Source organism: Benincasa hispida, chromosome 2 (genome assembly GCF_027475165.1).
Source record: "Benincasa hispida cultivar pf3 chromosome 2, pf3_genome.v1.1, whole genome shotgun sequence".
NCBI lineage: Eukaryota > Viridiplantae > Streptophyta > Magnoliopsida > Cucurbitales > Cucurbitaceae > Benincasa > Benincasa hispida.
Genome location: NC_143479.1, coordinates 17,839,158 through 17,865,123, shown reverse-complemented (window position 1 = coordinate 17,865,123; position 25,966 = coordinate 17,839,158). Strand labels below are relative to the sequence as shown.

Here is a 25,966-nt window from a genome sequence, read left to right as displayed (position 1 = left end):
TGTATAAATAGTTTATCTTATTTTTTTTATTTTTGAAAATCTTCCTTATTTTAACCATATATTAATATTTTATATCAAATTTAAAATTTTATATGCTTTAAATTAAAAATAAACTCGTCATAAAAAGAATTAAAAATAAACTTTATTTCCATCTAAATTATTTGATAAGGCAAACAATAGATTTAAATTGAGTGGATGAATCAAATTGCAAGAAGGAGAAAAAATACGTCCGGTAGACGAAGAAAAATTTGGAAATAAATGGAGTTGGAGGGAAATTGGTGAATTTGAAATTGAGACAGGTGGATATTAAGGAAAATTTCCATTAATGCATAATTTAATTTAATAATGAAAAACATAAAATTGATATAATTATTAATTTAGAATTTAAATAATTTCGGTTTGGAATATGGAAGCGCCAATTTCGAAAGAAAAAGGGTGGGACCAAATAATTAGAGCGCGATTAAAATGTGGGAGGGGTCTCTGGAAGTTGAATGAAAGTGGTCTAGGGTTTCGTTTCTTATCGCCTGAAGATCATCTCATCCTCGGTAGAATTTCGATAGCCATGGCGAGCACCAAAGTGCAGAGGATTATGACCCAACCCATTGTAAGCTCAGAATCTATTCACTTTTCTTACTTCCTGGTTGGGGCTCCCTTGATCTATTTCTACGCTTTACTGATAATTTCCGTATCTGTCACTTTTTGTTTTTACTCGATCCCGGTGTTTCTGCTTCTTTGGAACTAGAACTTGATATTCAGATTTCTTCAAAGTGTAAGAACTTACTCCTCCAAATTTTGCTTACTTATCTCTAGCTTTTCTGGTCTAGTTTCGCTTTTCTAATTCGAGTTAGTTTGAAACCATTGCAGAAAGCTCGTATTCAGATTTGGCTATTTGAGCAAAAGGACCTTAGGATCGAAGGCCGAATTATTGTAAGATTTTTATTTTTTGCTGGTTGACCCCCCTTTTTTTTTTTTTTTTTCCTTTTTTCTCTTTGCTATTAATGTAACAAGGATTGATGCCTATATTTTGATTTTAGTTAAATGGATTAATTACATTCGAGTTTTCTTGTTGGCATATGCTTATGATTGAAATGCTTCTTCATAGTTGGATGGATGCAATTTACTCTCCCATATGCTTGCTTCTTACAGGAATTCTTTTTTTTTTTTTTTTTTTTTTTTTCCTGTGGATTGAAAAGGACATCAACGTGTTTTAAAGTTGAGACGTCCTTGGTAAGGCCCTTGAACTCCTACTCAACAATCACATAATGAATTTCTGCAAAATTTATTGAGTTGAAAACTTGGGTTGTATAGACAGTTTGTTAGTTACAACTTACAAGTTGGATTTGAATCTACTTGAAATGGATTTATGTCACAAAATAAATTAGCATGCCTTCAAGATTGTTTTTTCGTATTTTGACTTCATTTTACATTACTATCAAGAGTTAAAACACATGGTGGAAATTGGTTGAAATCTGAGACATAGCTTGAAATTGCCACTTATCTAGCTATCAACCAACTCGCCCTAGAAATAGGAATGGATCGTAGTAGTTCTAATTTCTCATTTCTTTCTGTAGCTAGTTAATATTAGTTGGGTCCCAGAGTAAGATAGATTGAGTCTCTAATGGGAAAATTTTCCATGTTTAGAGTTATCTCGATATTTAGTTATCTTTGACAAAGCATATTTGGGTTCATTTTTTCTCATGTGAACTGAGTGAATCAAGTCTTTAGTCTCTTTAACTTTGGATATTTAGTTGTATGTAGTTGTATGTTTCGCGTCCTTTCATCTACTTCATGTTATAAATTATTGCGATTTAATACTTGCTTTTTTGCATCTATTACTTCTAATTTCTAAGCAAGTAAAAAGTTGTAGCCATAGAGTCCATGATGCACTTTTTAAACCACTGTGAGTAGTTCTACTGCTACTAATGTCACATACCCTGTCTAGATCACGTTCTTCCACTATATCTCATTATGTAGTTCAATGAGCAAATTAGGGTGTAAATGGTCTGCTGCATAGATTGTGATGTGTTCTCAGTATCCTGCTTATCTTTTAATTCATTAGACCCACTGCCAGGACTACAATTTTCATCGTTTAGTGAATATTTCCCTTGGGCTTGGTTTTCATTCCTGTTCAAATTTCATACATTCTATCGAACTGTTCCTTACCCTAAAAAAGTTGTTTGGTTATCTAATGTTCTCAATAATCTAATAATATATATGTTGTTTTTTCAACCCTTAGCTTTGCTTAAGATTCTGTAAATACATGCAGGAATGTGTTTATGGCATTATCTTGTACTTGAAAATTTGATTTTCTTGTTCTATCATTTGCTATAAACTTGTAATTACCTATGTTTTTGCTGACTAATTGACATTGTTATAAGGGAGGTAGTCAGAGGAAGCTGTTCCTTTTTTGTCATTAAATTGATTATATTTTCTTGGACGTATAGGGATTTGATGAGTACATGAATTTAGTGCTTGATGATGCTGAGGAAGTTAATGTTAAGAAAAAGAGTAAAAAGGCACTTGGTATGGCCTTCTTTCCCCCTCCTTTGCTGTTCATTTTTTTATACTTTAATGACAACATTATCTCAAATGCCCTTTTCTTTGTCCCTTCAGGGAGGATTCTTCTCAAGGGAGACAATATTACATTAATGATGAACACGTAAGTGAAATTGAACTTGCCTTTCCTCTCCGTTTCCGTTACGAACTAACTTTCTTTTCCTTTCTTCTTTTCTTTTAGGGGAAAATGATGATCATCCAGCAGAACAACATTGAGATAAAGTTTTCACTATCATTGTATAGTGCTATAGCTTTTACAATTACCTTCTATTTGGAGTTGTATCTTTCAACATTTTAAGCCATCAATGATTAACTAGTTCTTTGGATGTGTGATGTTATATTGCTGTTGGTAGGTAATATCCTGGCACTATAGCTTTTACAGTTACCTTCTGTTGGGAGGTTGTATCTAATTTCAACGTTTTAGGCCATCGCTGATTAACTAGTTCTTTGGATGTGTAATGTTATATTGCTGTAGGTAGGTTATCCTTGTATGTAAACTCCCTTTAGTTTATCATCCTTATAATTGGTTGTTTACACCAACCAATTCTTGAAACTATGGAATTTGGGTTCCTTGAATCATAAACTATAAATGGAGCACCATTTTAGAATGCTGGTTTATTACGAGAGGGATACTGGTGCCCTGAATTTTGATTGTCTTTGCCCTCAGAGAAAAAAGATTCACCTTCCTCATCGTGTACAACATTGATTACCAAGTTATGTTGTGACGATGCTTTCTAAATATTACTTTTTAGAGGATTTGGTTCTTAGAGAAATACTTACTCTCAGACATCTTTGCTTAAGGCAACTGTTTTGGGTACGTAATCCTTAGAAATAATATTGGCCCAATCACTCCAGCAGTATACGAGTATTCAAATCCAAGCCATTGTCCAGGATAGAAACCCCCACGTTACAAGAGGCCCATTGGCAGTGTTGGGTGTGGGGTACTAAAGTATTCCATTTTTATCATATATTTATATATGAGCAATAAATCTAACACAGTGCTGGTTCTGCTTTTGTCGTTTTTACATGATGTAGGCAATCCTGAAGTTGGAAAGGGGAATTGAAGCAGATAAAAGGCAGACATCCATTAGTAGACTTTTGGTGATAACAGGCACATCTGAGCACCAGGGTGTGGGAAGAAAGATTGGACTTACGGAACCAAAGAGAATTTTGGAGATTACCCAAGTGAAGGTGGTGGTGGCCGGTGGGACACATACATGGGGTCAAGGAATCACTCCCCTCAAAGTAATTTAACCATTGTCTTCTGCTTGCAACTGGGAGTATGAGAAAAGGCATGTGTACCCTTGAGTTGGAAAACGAGTGCGCCATCGCATTTGTTCTTCTTTTGCATTTATTGGTTACTGACTCATCTTCCACACATCATTTCTCTTCCTCTCTCCTCCTTGGTGCAATTCGCCACTCCATTCCATTTGGTGCTTTCTTTGACACATTCCATAACCCCTGATTTCCCTCTCATAATCGGAGAAATGCATGATTGTTTCACAGTGCTTGACACAACATGAAAACATCACTATTATTTTATTTTGTTTTCTTATCAAACTACCCATCTCTTATTATTGAATTTGGTCAAATTTCTTCACTTTGGTTTGAACCTAGCAAGCCATTTCTGTATTAAGTTATGTAGCAATTCCGAGATAGGAATTTGTTCATGATAGGTTGAGTAATATGATTCTGTCACTCCCGATTCTTTGGGAAGCCTAGTTGTCACCGATGCCTTTGCCCATGTGAGTCTTGACTATACTTTCACCAGAATGGGGTCTCAAATAGTGCACTAGCAGCTAGAAAAGATAAATGCCCCTTGAAACTTTTTGAAGACATAGCCTTGTTGTGATGGAACAATACGAGCTGAGGGATATATCGATAGTGAAATATCAGGAAGCACAAAGGACCCTCACAAAAACATTATACAGTGCACATTCTATTCACACTTGGAGGATTCTGATGCTTAGTTTCAATCTTCATGTGACAAGAAGGCCAATGTTCTGGCTTTTAGTTTATACTTTATTCATTGCCCATGTTGGATTGTAGGATAACCGCTAAGTGGTTCCGCTTGGCTCCTACCCTACGGAGATGAATGTAGAAATTACATGTCAGAAGACAAGATTTTTGAAGACATCTACAATAGTTTATGAAGCTCGTAACTCAGTACCATCATTCATAAATAAAAGCCTTATTCTTCTCGAGTGGATAAAAAAAAAAAAAAAAAAACCAAAAACTGTTGCACTAAACTTATCATCCTGGGGAATAGTACAAACTATCATTGGATTTGTCCTAGTATGTAGAACAAAACACAGTGTAGAGGACGATAATATTCACTACATGCATAGTCAAACACAAAACAGGTGGAAAATCATTGATCGATTACCTTATCATCAGCAAAGAAATCAACCATCCGCCGCATGAGAAATCAGATAGGATAAGAAAGGCTGTGTTGAAAGTAGTAAAATATTTGAGGGTTAATTCAAACTGCACTCGAGACCTTAGTCGAAAAAAATGATGTTGAAAATGGGCCTCTAAAATTCTGCAAATCAGATTTGTGTGTCATTGCCGTCCGAAACATAAAAAGGAACAACTGGGGTCGACATTTACATGTACATTCCATTACACCAACACAACACACAGTATGCTGATTATGATTTCCACCATGCAATATCATGATTAGTGCACTTCCTTGGACAATTACTTTTAAGTTGCTTTGATTGGATTTCGTAAGTAACTACTACTATTGAATGACATTGCTTCTTTCTTTTAAAATCTTCCCACTTTAGATTATATTAATTTTTCTAGAAAAGCAACCCCTCTATGTAAATCGAGTAATAAAGGCTATATTGTGTAGCCGTGTAGGCTAATTATATAATGTTGGTCTCTAGAAGATAAGATACCGTACATGTTAACAGCATTTGAGACATTAATTTCTACCTCTACCTGACCAGTGACCAAGCTAATATTCGAGCATTTTCAAGACGGGAGAACAAGACCGATATCCGCTAAGAAACAAAAGGAAACACAACAAAGAAACAATATCTATGAGTTGGATTCGAAAATTGAAACCGTACAATTGGCATTAGAAGGACACATGCGGCCAAATCTGAATGTTTATTGAATGTTGTGCCAAAGGAAATGATATACCAGCAAAGTAATTGTGGGACGCCTTGAGGATGAGGGGTGGGGAAGGAATCTGCGAAATGTGATGATTGAAATGGCAGTAAATTATCAATGTATTGTTGGTGTTCGACAAAATATTAAAAGACTACTTGTCCTATATTGAAAATTTTCTAGAAAAAGAATGCACTCTATATGCTATAAAATGAGTCTATTACTTTATTTTAAACGTACTTCAGTTATAATACTTTAAATTTGGATGTATCAAGTTCAGTTAAATTTATTTGATGTATTCTCTAATTTGAGAGTGAAATATTGATGTAACTATAATAATTTTTCACATAGTAATTTTTTTTCTAGTGAATCGTTTTGGTTTTGGAATTTTTGGCTTAATTTTTTGTGTTTTTTTTGTGTGTTTTTTTTTTTAAATTTTAAATAAATAAATATATATATATATATATATATATATATATTTGTTTTTTTTTTTTTTTTTTTTTTTTTGCTTTCTCTTACTTGAGAACGATAGGAGTGAGAGGTTATTTCCTAACACATTATGTGATTTTCCTACTGTGAACAGAGAGGCAGAGGAAATAACTTGACTCTCTGTTTGGGTTTGTCCTTTTGAGTGTCTATTAATAGAAGGAGCCAAATCAATTTCCTCTATGTTTTTATTCTATTTCAAGGCAAACCCACATGTTGTATGCCCCACCTTCAATCAAATTTACAACCAAACCCCCTGATGGATCCAATTTCAAATTAAATCCTCACTCACCAATCCATCATCTCAATTTTTTTTTCCATTTTTTTTATATGGAGTCATAGATTTGATGTATAATATTGTGTTATAGTTGATTCACGTTGTAGTACTTTTAATATCTAATAATTTTTAAATATGAGTTTCTAGAGATCAAATTTCGAGTTAAATAGTGTTTTTTAATTAAAGAAGAAAATGTACATTAACAAAGGGTAAAAGATATTCCAAATTTAAAGTCGGCTATAAGTAGCTCTTTCACTTTTCTCTCCACACAACTAATATTCAATAACATCTCTCTCTTATTTTCTCTCATTTGGTCCTTTAAGAACAATTGGCCAAAAGAGATGTTCTTAGTTGTGAAACTTTAAGCCTCAACTTTTCAACATAGAGTGGTTTAAGCTATACAACATTTCAGTTGTGAGTTGTTATATATCCTAGTGCCGATGAGAGATACAATACACGCCATGGTTTTAAAGAGAGTGAGATATCTCCGCGTCAATCTAATTGTTTACGTATTTGTTTCTCAATATTTACTAAAGTTTCTCTCATTATTTTAGTTATGTACAAACAAACCTTTTATCATTTGAGGATGATATTCAATATTTCCATCTCTATCACCCGTCCGAGAAAAAATAAAGCTCCTAAAGGTTTCAACTTTATTAAATTTTAATATTTCTAAGTTTTGAACGTAATCAATGGGGCGCATATAGTTCACTGATTTATGGAGGACAAGACATTAAATTTTCAGTGCCGCCGGGTGGATATGCGGATTGAATGGTTAATAAATCTAAATAAACAAAGTGCTTCAAAAAGAAAATTGTATGCAATTAATAAGATATAAAGCAATGACAACAAAATCTAATAATAATTGATGGGAAGACCAACTTCTGCTATACAAATTTGATATGTCACCCACCCATCTTTTTATTTTTTATTTTTCAAAGATGTTTATAGCTTTTCCTATCACTTCATTATATTCTCTTCAATTATGATAATGATTTTGTGTCATTTCATCTATACGTCATCTAATTGCTTCTTTTTTGGGGCATACACACAATTATTAGTGTATTCTAACCATTATTGCTCTAACCAGGCCAGTTCTAATCAGTAGGGTCTCATATGTTGTTATCCTTATAAACTTTATGTATGTATTAAGCCATTTTATAAATTGATAGTAACTTGATCTCTCAACGTAGTCATCTTCTTTAGGTAGAATCAAATTCGATGACATCATTTATGTTTTCAATAAATCGTTTACTGATCTGATTAAAATTAAGAATGTGGTTGAAGCTTCACTTGATATTGCCCATTGCTTGGGTGGTGTTTATTTTGTTTATCGTAAAGATGAATGTAATTCTTTCGCCAAATCTTTGGTGAGGGAAAAGTTGTTTTCGGTTTTGATCCTGAGCCCCTTCCTTTGAGGAATTTTTTGAAGAGACATACTGAGACTTTATTTACCTTGATTGGATGTGCTCTATTCTCAAGGAAGGCCTCGTTTGTTAGTTGTTTAGTGTGGTTTATTATTATTATTTTAAAAAAAAAACTCATTATAATTGAGTAATGAAGCCTAGACAATTAATCAAATATATGACGGTAGAGTATTGTTTTAAGATAGAACAATACATTAAACTGAACGAGACAAATTACCATCAATAAATTGAAGGAGCCAAACAGGAAAATTAACTGACTAAATCAAACCACTCAATACAATGTCCCCAAACCCTACTAATTATTGCTGAATCAAACTCACTTTGACCCGCCTATTGATTATGATATTATTAAATTAATGATATTGGATCGAAATTAAATTGTAATATTATGTTATACTTATAGTTTAGTTTGATTTTTTTAGTATAACAGAAGGCAGGGGATTTGAACCATAATTTTCTTTTTACCACTAATACAATTGTATGTCAGTGAAACTAAATATATATATTTATTAACCATACTTAGTTCGGTGTTATCCCACCACGATAATTATGTTTATTTTATGTATTCATGTTGACTTGAGCTTCATTTAAAGAGGTAGTTTTATTCCAAGTAATTGCTAACAACATTTTAACTTAATTATTAATTAATTAAGTGGTGAGATTAATGAGATTCCAAACATTTTTTCCACTCAATTTCCTTACATGGGCCCTTATCCCACTTTTAGGTTGATAATCATGTATCCTAATTGGTAATTAAAGAATTTGATTACAACCAATTATTTATCCACTTAATCTCACTTTGTTTTCTTAATTCCACTCAAGTACCTTCCTTATCCACCTCCTTTATTATCTTCCATATATACCTTGGCACATATTATTCTTTGTGGGTATTCATATAATCATATTCTTCCCCCATCAAATAAACCATAGAGAGAGTAAAGCAAAGAATATGAGAATCTATTGAAACAAAATATTTATTAAAATTAAAGCAACAAATTTTATTTAGACAAAAACGGTAGAATATACCATCCATGTCTAAATTAATCATATATTATAACACATGTTGATGGATTTTATTTTAATATCATTTTCATTCGCTTTGTCATGTCTGTTATATATACACACCATTAATAACGTTTTTTTATCCCTAATGTTTTCATCTATCTCTATATTTTAAAATATAACACTTTTAATTTTTAAGTTTTGAGTTTGGTTTTAATTTACTTCTTAAGTTTTAAGATATTATAATTTTACCATTGAGTTTTGTTTTATTTTAATTCTTAAATTTCAAAATTTACATTTTTACCTCAATTTTTTCATTTTTTTTTTGTGCCAAGTATTAATATCTATTCATTAATTTAAAAAATTAAAAAGAATATAATAAATTAAGTTTTACTCTTTTTTAAAACCATTAAAATTTCACTTCAAATAATTTAAATTAATTAACCGAAAGATTGATAAGGGATTTATGATTTATAAATTATAATACATTACAATTTTAAAAAGAATTTGTATTGAGGCCAGTATTTCTAAATATTTTTATCTTTATTTATATAATTTTACATTTTAAAATTTAAAATTAAAAATTTGAATCCAATAATTATATAAAAATATTGTTTTCAGAATTTATACTATTTTGATCACAGAATTTGAATAAAATTTTCAAAAAATTGTTTATAGAAAAGAGATTGAATCTAAAAACATAAAATAGAATTAATAAAATAGAGCACTGACAGTTTTTTTCTCCATAATTAAAGGAGGGGAAGCTAAAAAGCAGGCAGCGAAATGACGAAAAAAAGAAAAAGAAAAAAACAATTATATATGTGGTGCGTACCAATGACTTCATTAACAATAAAAATATTAATTAATAATAAGTAAAGGTGGTTAATTCGTGGCAATCCCACTTGCAGAAATTAATTATGTAATTAATTACTAAACAAAGGGAAGTTCGATTCACTCAGTACAGAAAAATTCTTGTGGGTTATATTGTTTAATAGAGTACTTTGTTCCCTCTAAGTGTGATATTAATTTAATATTAATGAATTAAGTACCTTATCTTCAAAGATTAATTAACTGCTTTAATACTCCTATGGTTGTGGATGAGGATTTTAGAAGTTAGGGTTTAATTTAACATCATCTTCTTCTCCAACTATTGGTTAAGCTAACTTATTTCTTAAAATTACAAAACCCTAATTTCCTTCACAAAAAAGAAACCATATAATTTGAACTTCAAATCATGGGTTTGCTTTCAAAGCCATTATCAACTTTTGCTGAAGCTGAGCTTCCCCTTTTGACTGTCCAACAATGAATGCCACCCATCCTAAAGCCTTTTTTTTTTTTTTTTTAAATAATTATTGAGCCACCTTTAACAGCTGCATCCATAATTTTCTTTTTCTTTTTCTTTTATATATATATATATATATATATATATATATATATATAATGATTTGTTTTGTTATGGTTGGATTTATGTATGTAAGTTCATATGCTTTTTTATCTTTTTCATTTATCAGAATACACATGCTTCATTTCATCACATATAAATTCCTTTTTAAAAAAAGAAAAGAAAAATCAAGGTCATAATTTTGTTTTATTGCTTAAAAGTAATATTGTATTGTCGGTATCATTGATTTTATTTGTCATTACACACTAAGCTTTCAATAAGCTTAGTTCTATATCTATTTTCTTCTTCTTCTACCTTTTTTTTTTCCCCCTTTTTTCTTCACAGTTTTAACTTTCGTGTGGAGCTTCATCTTCTTTTTACATTTATATATGTGAAAGTGATGTAGCTTTGTACATATCAACTTTAATATCGTTACCATAATAAATTTAAGACATACATGTTTTACTCCAAAAATAGGTAGAAAAACCTCTAACTTCAACTATAGGAATAAACAGAAAATAATTAAGAAATTCAAAAGAAAAGAATAAAAATAAGAAACACAAGAATTTACATGAAAAACTTAATTGTTACAATTACGTATAATAATTCTTTTCCCAACCCCAATTATAAGAGCACTCTCTCAAAGCTTTTATACTACTCAAACCATTTTTCCACTCTAAAACTAGAGAATACATAAAGAGAATTTAACTAGAGTCAACACATTTAGCTTAAAGTGTTTCTAACTAAGACAATTTAAAATCAAAGATATAGGTTTTTATATAATGCGTTGAACCTTATAATTTTAGAGAAAGTTGAAATTTAATTTCTAGGATTTGATTAAATTTTTCTAGATAATCTATATGGTAGAGACCATTTACGAGGGATTTATCAAGATATAAGGATTAAAATCTAACTTTTAAAATGTAGGAATTAAATTCAAACTCTGTTAATCATAGGGTGAAAATTGAAAATTAACCTAATAAGTAATTTAATTGAACTGTAAAAGTATAGTTCAATTCTAGAAGAAAACTAATTAAAAAAAGAGTGAAATAAGGTAAGAAATTGCACACCAAACATGGCACTAGAATAAAAAGGAAAGGAGAAGAAATAAAGAAAATAATATAATAATGGAAGGAGTGGGATTTGGTTTGGATTTGTTTAAAAAGAGAAATATTCTGTTGATTAAATAAATGTTTAGGTTAATAATCCAAAGGAAGCAATAGGATAAGATGGGGTTAGTGGGGGGAAGATTAAAATGATTTCAAGTTTGTAAGATATTAAAATAAAACAAAGAGTTTTTTTAGCTTATTGGGTGGTAAATATATAAAATAAGTAAATAATAATAATTAATTAAAAAAAGGAATATGCAAGTGTCCTTGACGTGTACGTCGAGTGAAGGATTGGATGTTTATTCATAAACCAACCAAAAGCAAACTCAAAATTTCTACCAGCACTCATTTCAATAATTATTAAATACCATATTACTTTCTTTCAAAATAAATAATAAAAATTCTATCTTACTTTTTCCGTTTTCTATTATTTTGATTTGTATCGTTACATTTTTAGTCTACGTTTTGAATTTGATTTTAGTTTATTTTTAGGTTCTAAGATATCCATGTCAACAAGATCTTTTCATCTTTTCAACGTGTGATCCTTAACCATCACCTCTTTCTTAGCTAAGCTATATAGTTTAAATAAATAATATAAACTTTTCTATAATCACAAAAAAGATATCATATGAGATCCATGAATATTTTACTTGGATCAATATCGTTGAATGAGAAATTTTGAACCGATCGCAAATTGCCACGTCATTTACTAAATTAATGACGAAATTTCAAATAATTGAATTCAAGACTAATTAGAAGTTGACATTTGTCCCAAATTGAAGTTGCAGTCATAAATTGACGAAGTCCGATGGTGCCACATCTTTCCTTCGTAACCGTTAGATTGAATAAAATTACTTCGGTCAAATTTAATATTATTATTTGGGCTAAAAGTCCAATTTAGCCCATAAATAGGCTTAATTTGATCAAAATATCAAATAAGGCCCAAATCCAATTAGTCAGGCCCATGGACCGATCAAGCCCAAACCCATGAATTCCAGCAGAGAACTCTATAAAAAGAGGAGTTCTCCTTATTTGTGGGTCAGCAATTCGATACTCCAAAGAGCTTATAGGGAATTCTCGACAGTCAGAATACTCCTTCACTCCTAAAGCTGACCACGTTTGAAGACTGAAGTCCTTCAAAGATATAAGCATTCTGAAAATTGAAGTTCTTTGAAGATGTAAGCATCCTGAAAACTGAAGTTCTTTGAAGATACAAGCATTTTGACCATGCTTGAAGACTGAAGTTCTTTTGAAGATACAAGTAATTCTACATTCAGAGAGCCCAAAGAGAATTCATCAACAAGCAGAAGACTCTCAAGACTCCTGAAGCTGCACTCATAGAAGACAGAAGACCCTTGAAGACACAAACACTCTTCCAAGACTTCTACAAGAACATTCAGTGCTTTCCTTCTTCAAGTCAAACGCATTCACCCAACCGAGAGAGAATCAGAGGATCAAGTACTAAACCACATCGCATCAAATCAACCTCAACATCAACACCAACTTAAGTTCAATTCCACGAAACAAGTTTCTCCGGAAGCCTCGTGCGAACACTAATCCTCCAAGAGGATCAACAAGCCCAAAGGCCGATCTTCCAAGAAAATCAACAAGTCTAAAGACCGATCATCCAAGAAGATCAACAAGCCCAAACGTCGATCATCCAAGAAAATCAATAAGTCCAAAGACCGATCCTCCAAGAAGATCAACAAGCCTAAAGGTCAATCATCCAAGAAGATCAACAAGTCCAAAAGTCGATCACCCAAGAAGATCAACGAGCCCAAAGGCTGATCACCCAAGAAGATCAACGAGCCCAAAGGCCGATCACCCAAGAAGATCAACGAGCCCAAAGGCCGATCGTTCAAGAAGATCAAGTAGCTTAAAGTTTATAGTTTATTTTGAAAGCATCAAAATATTGTGTATTAGAGATTGTACTCACTTTTCACAAAATTAATACAAATACAAAGTTCAAGTTCTACGAAATAAATTTATCTTGAAATCTCGTGTGAACACACCTAAATGCCACTTTAGTTACTTCTTCTTTAGTAAATATGTATTGCAATTTGATTTAATGATCCCTAAACATTGTAATCACTGATTAATAATTAGTAAGCTAGCATAAAGTGTATGGTTGTTAAAAAGAAAAAAAAAATAGCTAAAGAGATTCTAGTCCCAATAAGGTTGCATTAGCTAGCAGTTTGGTGGGAAAGAGAGCTTAGTTCATGTTAGCAAATACATAACTTCTGTTTCGGTTGCGTTACACATACAAATACGATGAACTTCAAAAGCAAACCTGCCAAATTATGGTAGGGACAACCACCTTTAATGTTTATGTTGCTTGTCCCACCCTAATTATACATATATGTTAAAAATATTTTAATTTGCTTTAATATATGCTTATTGAGATGCGAAAGTTTAAATTTTTGAATACTTAATCGAAAGTATATGCTTAAATTAGTGGCACAATACTCTAAATTTTTTTGTAAAAACTAAAAAAACAAGCGATCTAATGTAATTTTATGTAATTAAATATACAAGGAAAGAAATAAAAAATTTGTTTTGATCATGTTGGATTATAAGAAAATTTATTTTTTCTCGATTATACCTTTTTCCATATCGGAATATCCACCCTTGGTAATTTTGAAATGACAAAACCTTTTCCAATTGGACACTATTGGCAATTTTCATAACAACCAAGAATGCGTCGAAGAAGATATTATCAACATTTTATAGATTTTTTCGTGACTTTGTACCATCATAATATATCGTAATTCTTATAGTGTCATTCAATATTAAAATGAAGTGGTCTAAGTATTATACCTCCCGAAATATTTGAAGAAAACCACACAAATACTTATTTGGGCATAACCAAGTTGATAAATTTCATAAAGACATTTTAGTAAATGATTTTGCTTGCTTCATTTTTTTTTGGTCCAAAGCCTAGGTAGAGCAATAACTTTTATTTTGGGACTACACACATTAATATTTGGATAAGGAGTTTGGTAAAATATTTCTAGAAAAGTACTGCCACGATCATTGATTTATGTGGTGCGGTCTTCACATGAGAAGCCAATATAATTAAAATTTAAAGCATGATAGGTCCGTTCTTTGTGTTTATCCTTCTGATGTGATACTAATAATATTTCATGTTCACATAGCTTTAATTTCAACATTTAATAGTAGGGAATTACCATACTTTAGATCTACTAATTATTAATCATTGTCGTAGAAAATTTTGAATTTCTAACCTTTATTTTTGTCGAGGTTATATCTAAAAACTATATTTAAATCTAATTATATCAAATATTAATAGACTGATAAATAAAAAAGTTCAACTCGAATATGGACATTAATTAGAGAGATAAGAAGATATAATTTATTCTCAAAGTTTTATTTTAACATAACATTATTTACATTTTCAAAATTAAATGCAAAAAATTTAAGCCAAAGACATGAATAAGGTAAGTAAAAGAAAATTGGTTAATTACCAAAATTGGAACCTTTCCGTTACATTTACGGTGGGACCGTGAAGAGTGTAGATGTCCTTAATGGCGTACAAGTCCTGTACGGTAACGAAAATTTTGTTTTTAAGAAAAATGTTATTATTTTTATTTATAAAATTTGAAAGATTTTATGAAAGAAAAAAAAGAAATTGGCCAACTGGTGTTTAAAAAGATTAATGTTGCCAAACGTCCCAGGAATCCGGTCCCTGACATAATCACTCATTTGCTTAATTACCAAACAGCCCTTTGGTGCGTTTTACTGTTTTGTGAGATATCAATGAATCAGAGGGCGGAGGGTCCCACCTCTCCACCATCTGGCCCCACCTCTTACATTTATGACGACATTAGTCATTCCCTTAAAAAAATTAACCCCTTTTCTTTTTTAATTTAATTTTTACTCTCTCTCTCTCTCTCTCTCTCTCTCTCTCTCTCTGTTTCTATAAATAACGGTTCACGCCCCCACTTCAACTTCAACCTTCTTCATCTCAACTTTTCCCAAATCTACGATTTCAAAAAGAAAAGAAAAGAAAAAAAAAAACCCATTAAATTCAGGATCTCTCTAACAATGGCGGCTAGCAGAGAGCCCTTCAACGTGTTACCGCACTCCGCCGCACCGGCGGCCCATCATGAACAACTACAACAGCAGCACTCCCCTTGGCATTCCCCTGTTCCCTACTTATTCGGTGGCTTGGCTGCTATGTTAGGACTCATCGCTTTTGCACTTCTAATCCTTGCTTGCTCTTACTGGAAACTCTCCGGCTACCTAGACGGCGGCGACGCTACCAACCGAGAGCCCGACTTGGAGGCTGGCGATGACGACACCCAGAAACGACCTTCCCCTGTTTTTGAAGAGAAAATCTTGGTTATCATGGCCGGAGAAATCAAACCCACGTATTTGGCTACACCCATGTCTAGTAGATCTTCTTCTTTTGGGGATACCAAAAGCAATAGTAGTTGTAGTAGCAACGGCAGTACTACCGGCGACAAGGATGAAAAATCGGTGGAACTAACGGAGACGGTGAAACAGAGCATCACAGATCAGGAAAAGCAGATCACAGAAAACAGAGAAACTCCTGAATCTTCAGATCCGACGACCCATTAACATTTTTTTAAAAAGAAATTTATTTGATTTTGTTTTTGTTGGGCACTCATATGTGTGTCGTGTTCCATCATTAATATATATAGAAAGAGAGAGAGTGGACAGCTAGCTCGTAATTTTTACCGGTAATAGTTTTGGGCTTTTCTCCATCAGGAAAACCCTGAAATTAAGAAACAAAATTCGAGCTTTGGTATAAAATTCTTAAGTTGCTAAGAATATTTTTTCCCTCTCGAAAACCTGTAAATCTAAGTGAGACGGAATGAATCTTTCGCCCCTTTCAACAAATTTCCTTTCCAAATACACAAGTGAAGAAGAAGAAGAAGTTATAATAAATTATGATCATGAATACAGAATTGGCGTTTTGGATGGGATAATTCATAATTGTAGGGAAGGCACGTGTAGAAGGGTGCGGAAATGGAGGGGTGGTGTGGGGTGAGTGATGCGGCGAGGGGAAACTGCATGCACCGTTTCATTTAATAAAAGCTGTTTTTTCTTTCTTTTTCTTTTTTTCTTTTTATTTTTTTTTAAAAATTACCTTCCAAAACGGATTTCAATTAATTCACCTCTCTGCAAAACTTGAGCCTTTCTCTGAGTCTGTGGGTAGTGTAATGCGACGTTTTGTCACCTTCATTTTAATTTTCAACTGTTCTTGCTTTTAAGTTTAATATTCAAATCAAATCAAACCCTCGACCAGAATGGGAAATTACCGCTGTCCGGACATCACATACGAAAATGTATAGTACTGCCACACTAATTTTCTATATTCCCTTGATTGAAAGTCTTTTTAAGACCAATCTCCAAATTCGGATCAAAATAAAATCCGAAATGAGTTTGAATTCTCCCATTATAACTTATTTTTTCTTTTTCATTAAAAATGTGTAATTTTATATACAATACGATTAGTAATCAAAATCTCATCAAATTCTGCAAATAATTTTAAATAAAAGATAAATATCATAACAATTTTAAAAAAATATATTAAAAATTCACAAATTGGTTAATACAAACTAATCAAAACTTTAAACAAAGATCTATATATATTATTAGTATATATAGAATTCAGGTAGGATTGAGTCAATCTAAATTGTTTTTAGCCAATTCACGATCCAACTCAAGAACAAAACTAATCTTAATTTATTTATCAAACTGTGTTTTTTTCTTCATTTTGTTGGGACAAATTTGGTATTTGTTTCTAAGAGAAAAAAACAAGGGGTTTTGTTTGCTAGGAAATCTGAAAACAATAGATTTAATAAAAACAATGTGATTGGTAATAAATTTACAAATTAGATTCTAATTTAAACCATGTTAAAAATAAACTATTATTAATTTATTTAGGGATCTTCAAAAATAGAAAAAAAATAATAAAAAAATTATTTATACAAGATAGTAAATATTCTTTGATAGAGAATAACAAAGATTAATAGAAATCTATCCGTGTATATAGGTGATAAAAACTCATAAAAATTTATAATTAATACTATGTGATAGATGCTCATACAAGCTTATACAAGCCTATTAGTGTCTAACAATGTTTTTTTCTTTGCTATTCTATAAATAGTGACATTTTTTCTACCTATAAAAGTTTTTCACTCATTTATGTACATGTTTTATGTTAAAATACTTTATATAATTAAATAAATAATTTATATTAAGTGTTGTTTTCAAATTTAGTAAAATGAAAAAAAATATATTTATAAATAAAACAAAATGCCACTTTCTATCAATAATAGACACAGATATATTGTGATATTTTGTTATATTTGAAAATATTTTCAATAGCTTTGCTATTTAAAATAATTTTCTTATATTAAATTACATAATGCATATTTTAATTTTGAAAAAATGATTTGAATTTATAAGACGACATTAAAGCTGTCCACAAAGGCATAGCAGTGTGCTGCATGGATGACTTCCCTATCCTCGTTCTTGCTATCCATTTTATTCTACATCTCAATGAAACTCTTCAAGGGGATCTAGGTGGGGATTTCTCATGAGAAATTCATGTTTAGCCAAACAAAAAAAAAATACTGACATACGGTCAAACAAAATGTTTATATCTTTATTTAATATAATTTTTCATTTTAAAATTTGAAATTTAATAACTAGATACACTAAAAATATACAAATATTGCTTTCAATTCAACTGTTTAAATCACAATATCTAAATTGATAGAATTCAGGTCGTCTTTCCAACATATATTTACCAAACAATCTTAAAACATAAAACAAAATCTTCAAACAATCTTAAAACATAAAACAAAATCTTCATTGTCAACCTTTAAAGATTATTTCGTATATTATTAATTACTTGGATGTGAATGATGAGATGAAGAATTGAATTAATATAATATAATTCAATTTCATTATATTATTATACTGATTTTATACCATGTTTAACTGTACTGTAAAAAACAACACAATTAACTTTGTATTTTCCCAGCTAACTATTCACATTTACTTTTTCTTCGGTTCGTTTTTTTTTTGTTGGTGTTTGGTTATGATTGAATATGTAGTAGTTTGTTTAGAGAGGTTGAGTTTTTTCTTGGGTTTCGGTTAGATTTAAATATATGTTTTGAAAATTTAGTGACAAAAAGCGAAAATAGTTGAAAATTCAAATATTAATAAAATTATATATTTTTTTTTTATTAAATTATAAGTTTAGTTTCTAAATGAGGCCTTTTTAAATATAAAAAAATCTTTAAAAATACTCTGAAACGTAAATATTTTTTGGATTTTTCTATTTATAAGAATTTTCCTTTTTAAAATCTTATGTTGGTTTTTGATATATCATTAGATAATAGGAAGTTTTATGTGATTGTGAGATTAAATGTGAGATCATCAATATGCTCGTAAGATGGTGTCCCTTTATAGTCTTTATTGAGTTTCATCTCAAAATTAATAAATAATAAGAGAGGTAGCTTATATATTTTATAAAAATTCTATGATGTTTTGATTTTTTTCAATATAGTATTATTAATAAATATGTTGTCTTTTTCAACATGATTAAATGAGATATGAGAATTTTCTTAACAAAAAATAGTATGTATCTAGGATGACCTTTTTTACTGTTTTGGATAATTAAACAAATCTCTTTAATATTGAAGTAATTGTCAATAAAATTTAGGAAAGTTTTTCGCAACATTTTAATTTATGACACGCCTCCTTTTAAAGGGAGAAGTTAGACATTTTAAGTTCCATTCATATCATTTAATCTAATCCTTCATGAAACGTTTTAAGCAAATCATACTTTGAAAAATAAATAACTAAAAAATCACTCACTTTCATGAATTAACAATTTAGCTCATTAATTTTAGTTTCTCACAACTACTTAGCCGTTGTACATTTTAATTTATAACTATTAAATCACTGATTAATCAAAAACTTATATTTGATAAGTGAAAGTAAATTTGTTATTATATTATCTTAGACGCTCAACGAATAGAAATCAATATTAATTGGAGAAAGAAATAACATTAGAATTGGATTGAACACAAGACCTCATAAACTACTTTATCCGAACCATGTTAAAAAACTGATTGACAAATACTATATTAGATCATCTTATAGTAACAACTTAGACTATGTATTTTCAAATTTGTATCAATTTGTTCAATTTGTTCCACAAAATTTAATAAATATCAATTTAACTCCTTGTATTTCACAATTTGTAACGACTTAGATCATTTCATAAAAAATACTATTAAGGTTTAATGAAATTTCTAATATAGATACACATTAAAAAAAAACTGATTTCAAAGTCAAGTTTGTTTATAAAATGTAAAGACTATGACATTACATCAAAAAAATTATAACTAAATTTGATGAGATTTTTCATGATAGAGACAAAATTAAATTGTTACAAATTTGAAAGTACTAAATTACTTATGTTAAAATTCAAGAACTAAATTATTATAAATTTAAAAGTAAAGGGATTGCATTATGCATATATTTCTTGACTCCTAATATAATTTGGCCAACATAAACATTGCCTAGGCAGTAATTGACATGTGTTCCTTTCTTATGGTCTAAGGTTCAAATCTTTATACTCTATATTTATTACATAAAAGATTGTATTATATTTTTGTTAAATTATAAATTTAACACTTGAACTTTCAAGTTTGTATGTGTTCAGTTTCTAAACGTCAAATAGATGTTTATCTCATTATATATAGACCTATTAAACACAAATTTAAAAATTTATGAGATAAAAAGCACATAAACATGAAAACTTAAGACCTATTTCTAAAGTTAAAATACTGAATAGACACAAACTTTAAAATTTGTGTACTAAACTTACAATTTGCAATTTGACAATGTAACATAAAAAATCGAGTGGAATTATGTATAAGCAAAAAGGGAATAAGATATTATGGTGGTTTAGATCGATGAACTGTTCATAAATAGAACAAAGAGTACGTCAAAATAGTGTTCGATCTCAATAAAAATGAATTGGGGTTCGTTTTTATCTGTGAATATAAAGAGAAAAAGACCCAAATGGAATAAAGGTGTTAATTTTGCAATCAAATCAAATTGATAAATATCCCTAATAAAAAAAGCAAAAAGTTAAGAAAATACCATCTTCTCATAGGTCTATTATCTTAAAACCTCCAAGGGATGTCTAGTTCACTTAGAGTTGGCAACGAGGCTGGAGCGGGACGGGGACTCCCCATCTCCCATCCAGCGGCAATATTTTCCTCCATTCCCGCCAATTGAAGGTGGGGACGTGGACGGAAATTCTCCTCGGGAAAACGGGTCCCTGCAGGGATTCATTTCAGTTATATATATATATATATATTAAAGGAATAAAAAAAATTAATCGAAGATAGGATCGGGGACAGAGATACCCTCCTGGTCCTTGACCAGAGACCCGATTATGATCCTTCTTAAATCAAAAATTTGGGACAGAGACCTGCGGGGACCGATCCCATCTAAAAATCTCATCTCCTATAGTACTTTATCCTTACTGCCTAGTTAGGTTTGTTACAATACTTTATTTTTACTCAATTCTCTTTAGTGTTGATTCTAAAATGAATTAAATTTTCATATTAGTTATTATAAAAATTAAATAATGATATTTTAAAAATAAATAAGTACATGGATTTAAGTTAAAATTATTAATAATAATAATTAATTCGTAAACGAATGTGTACGGGTTTGACCAAACCAACTCAACCTAAAATTGTTTAGATTAACCATAGTATTTATTCATAAAATTATAGTTACTACTTTATAAGAAAAATATGGCTATAATTTAATTTTTTAGCATGTAAACTATAGAAAATAAACAAAAATTATAAATTCAAATCACACATCATAGACTATGAAAATTTACTATTATTTATAAATATTTTAAGCAGTTTTATCATATAAAATAAATTTTCATTTATAAAATTAATATTTTCATTTTGAAATTCGCCTAATCTCAAAATACAACTCATTTCATCTTTCTATGTAGGATGTCAAGGAAATTCGTAGGTAAGGTATTAAATCCCAGGTAGATGACTATCATGCATTAAATTCATTCCTCTTAGCCCTTTCTTAAATCCAAGACCTTTATTTATCATGAAGTCAATCCAAGATGGTTAACCAGAAAAATATATTCTCGAGAAAAAGAAAAGAGACTGTAAGAAGAAAATTGTGTAGCCAAATGTATTAGAAATGTCTTGTTTATTATATATTATTTGAATTTAATTTTTAATAAGTTGCACCATAAATACAAACTATCATAATCTAGGCTATGTACTTCAAACAAATGCTATTATAATTCAAAATATTTTGAGGTCTGCACCCAAAACATAAACTATTATAACTCAGTTTAAAATAATTTGCATCTCAAATACGGACTATCATAAACTATATAAACTATTATTATAGTAATCACGAACTATAATAATCAACTCAACGTCCCAAATATCCAAAAGTTTAACCAATTCAAAGCTAACAAACTAACTTTTGAACCGAGTACTATAATATTATTTTCAAAATGAAATCAAAATATTATGAGAGAGGGATGGGTGGTTGTTTTGAGGAGGTTTTGCATCGTTAAAACTTGTACGACAGCAACATAAAATATGGCAAAAAAAAACAAGGCAAACCTTGTACAATCGTTAAGCCCATTGTTTTCTTTTGTTTTTTACTTTAAGATCTCTCTGCCTAGTGCCACGTGTTCGTCACTGTTTAAAACATGAATCTATATTTATTTGCTTTACTCTTTAATTAACTCATATTCATCCAATTTCTTTTAATTTAATATATCCACTATATCATCATTACATACACGATGTTTCAAAACCAATATGAATTCATTTCTTTCTCTTGTTCTATTATATTGTTTCCTTTTGATCATTAAATTCTATTCAAACCATGAGATTGTTGCATTGGATAAAGATCATCTCTTAAAAATATCTGGATTACACCTTAAGCAAACAAACCTTTAATTATTTGTAATTGAATATGCTTTCTTCTACTGTATCCTAAGTCCAAATCAATCATTCTTTTTTAGAATTTTCATAAAGTATATTTTAACACGTCGATATATTAACTTATTTTATGGAACTCACATTATTCTCTATGGATACTGTTATAATAAACAACAAAACAACAAGTAAAATAGTATTACAAATTTTTCCATTCACATTATTGTACTCTTTGATCTGACCCTTTGGCTCTTTCTCTCTCGAGCCATGACTACTTTGTTCTGTAAATTCTATGAATGTCATTGGGGAATCGATTCTGAAGAATGTAGACATTGAAACTGTAAAAAGCAACACAAAAAAAAGTATAGATGGGGTAGTGGAGTAGATTCTTTTTCCATCCTATATTACATCAAAAACAGTAAAAAGTGGCAACATTAATAATGATGGGGGAAGTCCCATTAAATAAAAAGGCAATGTATATGTATAGGCCACTGTGTGTCAGTGTCAACCCATTTTAAATTAAAACTTGTTCCAATGTTTTTATAACCTCATGAAGTTGCAATGAACTCTTAACTCGATAATTAACACACTCATGATCTTGGAGCATAGTGGAATTTGGAAAATGGCATTTTGTTCCAAAATATCGTGGGTAAGTTTTGATAATTTGGACATATCATATAACTGTCTTAATTTTAATGGCATGTCGAGCATTTTGGGAGAGACCAATTTGTGGCTGAGCTAAGATTGAACCATATTGTTATGTATTATTGCACTTTGGAATTCAACTAATTCGTCATTCCAACTATAACGACACAATTGATGAATATGCATTGTAATGGGTCTCGAAAACAACCCTTCGACTATAGTTTCAACTCTTTCACAAGGGATGGTTTCTTTTGTTTATAGGCCCTATCTATTCATATGTTTTGCTTTTTAGGCCCCCTTTTCACTCATTTCTTTGGCTGCTATTCATTTTATAATAATTCACACCATAATCTACAACTTCAGGTCACACCAACATGGATTGATTCTATAATTAATTCATTTTGTAGGTCTCGTCGGATAACCATTTTTTTTTAAATTAAGCTTTAGACACTACTTCTACCTCCAAAATTCTTCATTTGTTATCTATTTTTCATCAATGGTTTAAAAAATCAAGCCAAATTTTGAAAATTAAAAAAAAAGTGGCTTTTAAAAAGTTGTTTTTGTTTTGTGAATTTGGCTAAAAATTCTACTACTTAAGAAAAATACAAATCATTATAAAAAATGTAAAGAAATAGACTTAGCTTTTAAAAACAAAAACTAAAAACTAAATAGTTTCTAAAGGAGGAGGCTGTAGTTTCTATAATCTCAACGGTGCTGTTTAGGATATAAAATAAAGGGCCGACAAGAGAAACAATAAATTTTAAAGTTTCATTTGGAAAAATGGTAAAAAAGTTTCAAAAATATAAAAATAGCAAAACAAATTTATATAATAAAAAATACGCAATAAAATTAAGTACAAATGGAAATGAAGAAATACACTGCTTCAAAAACAACCCAAATACCACAAATACACTTACCTAGACATTCTAGAACCATAAATACATAGTATCTAAACATTCAGGAAGCAAAATTAAAAATCACCCAATATGGTTCTTTATGCAAGGGAAGATGACGAACAGTCGATAGGGTCATTAGAAACTTATGGATGTATACAACAATAGACTTCCTCCAAGGTGAGAAAGAGCAAAGTTGATTTTACCAGTAAAGTTGTTGTTGGCAAGTAAATATGTGAAGGAATTGCAACTTCATGACAATGTGACCATTGGAAGCATGATTGCATTTGACACCATACCAGTTGTATGGAGTCTCATAATCTTCATTCCATGTGAACATTTTGCTTATTGGATCTTGAAAACCAACTTGTGATCATTTTTCTCACTGGATCTTGAAAGCCAACTTTAAACATTTAAAGTAGAAACAAAAGCAAAAAACATGTGTGCAAGCGAACGGCAATCTGGTGAGGGACTTGTCGTTAAAAGCTAGCCAAGATGATGAAATTCAAGAAAGAGTATCGAAGACATGAGATTACAAATGAGAAAATGAGATTTTGGGGGCGACTAAGTGAAGAAGATGAAAAAGATGAGATTTAGGGTTTTTTGTTATCTACTTTTAATAAATAATAATAATTATGATAATAATAATAAGAATAAGAATAAGAATACTCATAATAATAATATTATTAATATTAATATTAATAATAATAATAAACTGAAATATATATATGCACACCTACATGTTTCAAATATTTAAAATTTAATTCCCATTTATATGTTTCTTTTTAGGTCATTCTTACATGTTTGTATATGAAAAATTGAAAACATCGAAAATATAAAGAAAAAAAAGATCAAATTAATTCGATAACAATATATATAAAATAATAATAAAAAATATTTAGATACAATTTAATTTGTAACAAACATATAAACAAATCAAAAGTTAGTTAGATAAAATCAAATTTGATATAAAAAAATAAGTTCAAATATAAATTGGATAATTTTTTTTGTTTATTCTAATTACAAAAATCGATAAGTAGTTAGATAAAATCTAATTTGATAATAAAATATAAATTCAAATATAATCGAGGAGAAAAATCAGGAAGGGGTTCGTTTGTTGTATTCATAATTCTATTTTCATAAGTTTCAACAATTACATTGTATTTATAACTCAACCACAAAAACCTATGAAAAAGCCTAACTCATTGTAGAGGCATAGCAAAAACAGCAATATTGCAACAGTAAATACTTATTTGTTTATCAAAAAGATAAATTAATGATATAATAATATAATTAGATGATAATGAATAAAAGGTAATTAAAAAATACAAAAAATTATCAAATTTAAATGAAATATACAGTTTATTAGATGATATTATGTATAAAATATTCCATAAAATCCTAAATAAAATAAAAAAATTAATCCAAATTTAGAATAATAAAAAATGAATAAAATAATATAAAATCTAAAGATGTATTATAAATTAAAATCCAAATGGTGATAAACAAATTAAATATTGATTAATTCTTAATATTTTTCAATAAGTGGTTATATCAAATCAAAATAAATAGCTAATTTGAATCGAGGAGAAAAATGAGGAAGAGAATGATTTATATTAAATCAATTTGTGAAGTAGTTATCAAAATCTAATTTTTATACTAAAAATAAATTTAAATTTCAAAATAGAGAAAATGGGGGAAGTGATTGGTTTATTTTAAATTAAATCTAAATTTATAGCAAAAACAATAGCTTGTTAAAGAAACCACAAGAAAACCTAAATCATTAAACCTTTGTATAAGTAACAAATGTTATGGCAATGTATGGAGCAAGATATGACAATTTTTTAGAAAGTGATATTTCTTTTCCCAAAACGTTAAAATAATATAAAAAAATAGCATATACAACTAATTTATTAAAATGTGATAAATATACAACTAATTTATTAAAATTGTATGTATACAATTATGAAAAACAATATAGAGATTTGAATAAAATATATGGATAAAAGAAGTTTTAATAATATATAGATATTTCAAATATAAATTTGGTAAAAAAAT

General features: G+C 29.7%; 2 protein-coding genes and 1 long non-coding RNA gene across 5 annotated transcripts; 2 read left to right on the top strand and 1 right to left on the bottom strand.

The window, feature by feature from the left end:
* The first annotated feature begins 406 nt into the window (after positions 1-406).
* Positions 407-4,156, top strand: LOC120072261 (uncharacterized). 3 transcript variants are annotated; one of them, XM_039024689.2, is made up of 6 exons: positions 407-604; positions 743-769; positions 865-927; positions 2,445-2,523; positions 2,614-2,659; positions 3,592-4,156. In XM_039024689.2, the coding sequence occupies exons 1-6, from the start codon at positions 407-409 to the stop codon at positions 3,599-3,601; spliced, it is 423 nt and encodes a 140-aa protein (XP_038880617.2). In that variant the 3' UTR covers positions 3,602-4,156. The 3 variants fall into 3 exon arrangements, with proteins under 3 accessions (XP_038880617.2, XP_038880616.2, XP_090166998.1); XM_039024688.2 differs by lacking the exon at positions 3,592-4,156 and adding an exon at positions 2,738-2,998; XM_090310872.1 differs by lacking the exon at positions 3,592-4,156 and having other exon boundaries at positions 2,614-2,663.
* Positions 3,365-5,137, bottom strand: LOC150037698 (uncharacterized). Its single transcript, XR_016527751.1, has 2 exons — positions 4,943-5,137; positions 3,365-4,639 (listed from the first exon to the last, which is right to left on the bottom strand). It is a non-coding gene; the product is annotated as an uncharacterized LOC150037698 (long non-coding RNA).
* Positions 5,138-15,232: 10,095 nt separating this feature from the next.
* Positions 15,233-16,239, top strand: GDU3 (glutamine dumper 3). The gene has a single exon (XM_039022611.2). It carries the CDS (start codon positions 15,421-15,423, stop codon positions 15,955-15,957), a length of 537 nt encoding a protein of 178 aa, XP_038878539.1. The 5' UTR covers positions 15,233-15,420; the 3' UTR covers positions 15,958-16,239.
* Positions 16,240-25,966: the final 9,727 nt, after the last annotated feature.

What these genes read in the sequence shown, in the direction of transcription:
- LOC120072261 (XM_039024689.2), top strand. Translation starts at nt 407, where the DNA reads ATGGAAGCGCCAATTTCGAAAGAAAAAGGGTGGGACCAAATAATTAGA. An exon ending in TATTCAGATTTCTTCAAAGT is followed by an intron (nt 770 to 864) that starts GTAAGAACTTAC and finishes AAACCATTGCAG; the next exon opens with AAAGCTCGTATTCAGATTTG. An exon ending in GGATCGAAGGCCGAATTATT is followed by an intron (nt 928 to 2,444) that starts GTAAGATTTTTA and finishes TTGGACGTATAG; the next exon opens with GGATTTGATGAGTACATGAA.
- GDU3 (XM_039022611.2), top strand. Translation starts at nt 15,421, where the DNA reads ATGGCGGCTAGCAGAGAGCCCTTCAACGTGTTACCGCACTCCGCCGCA.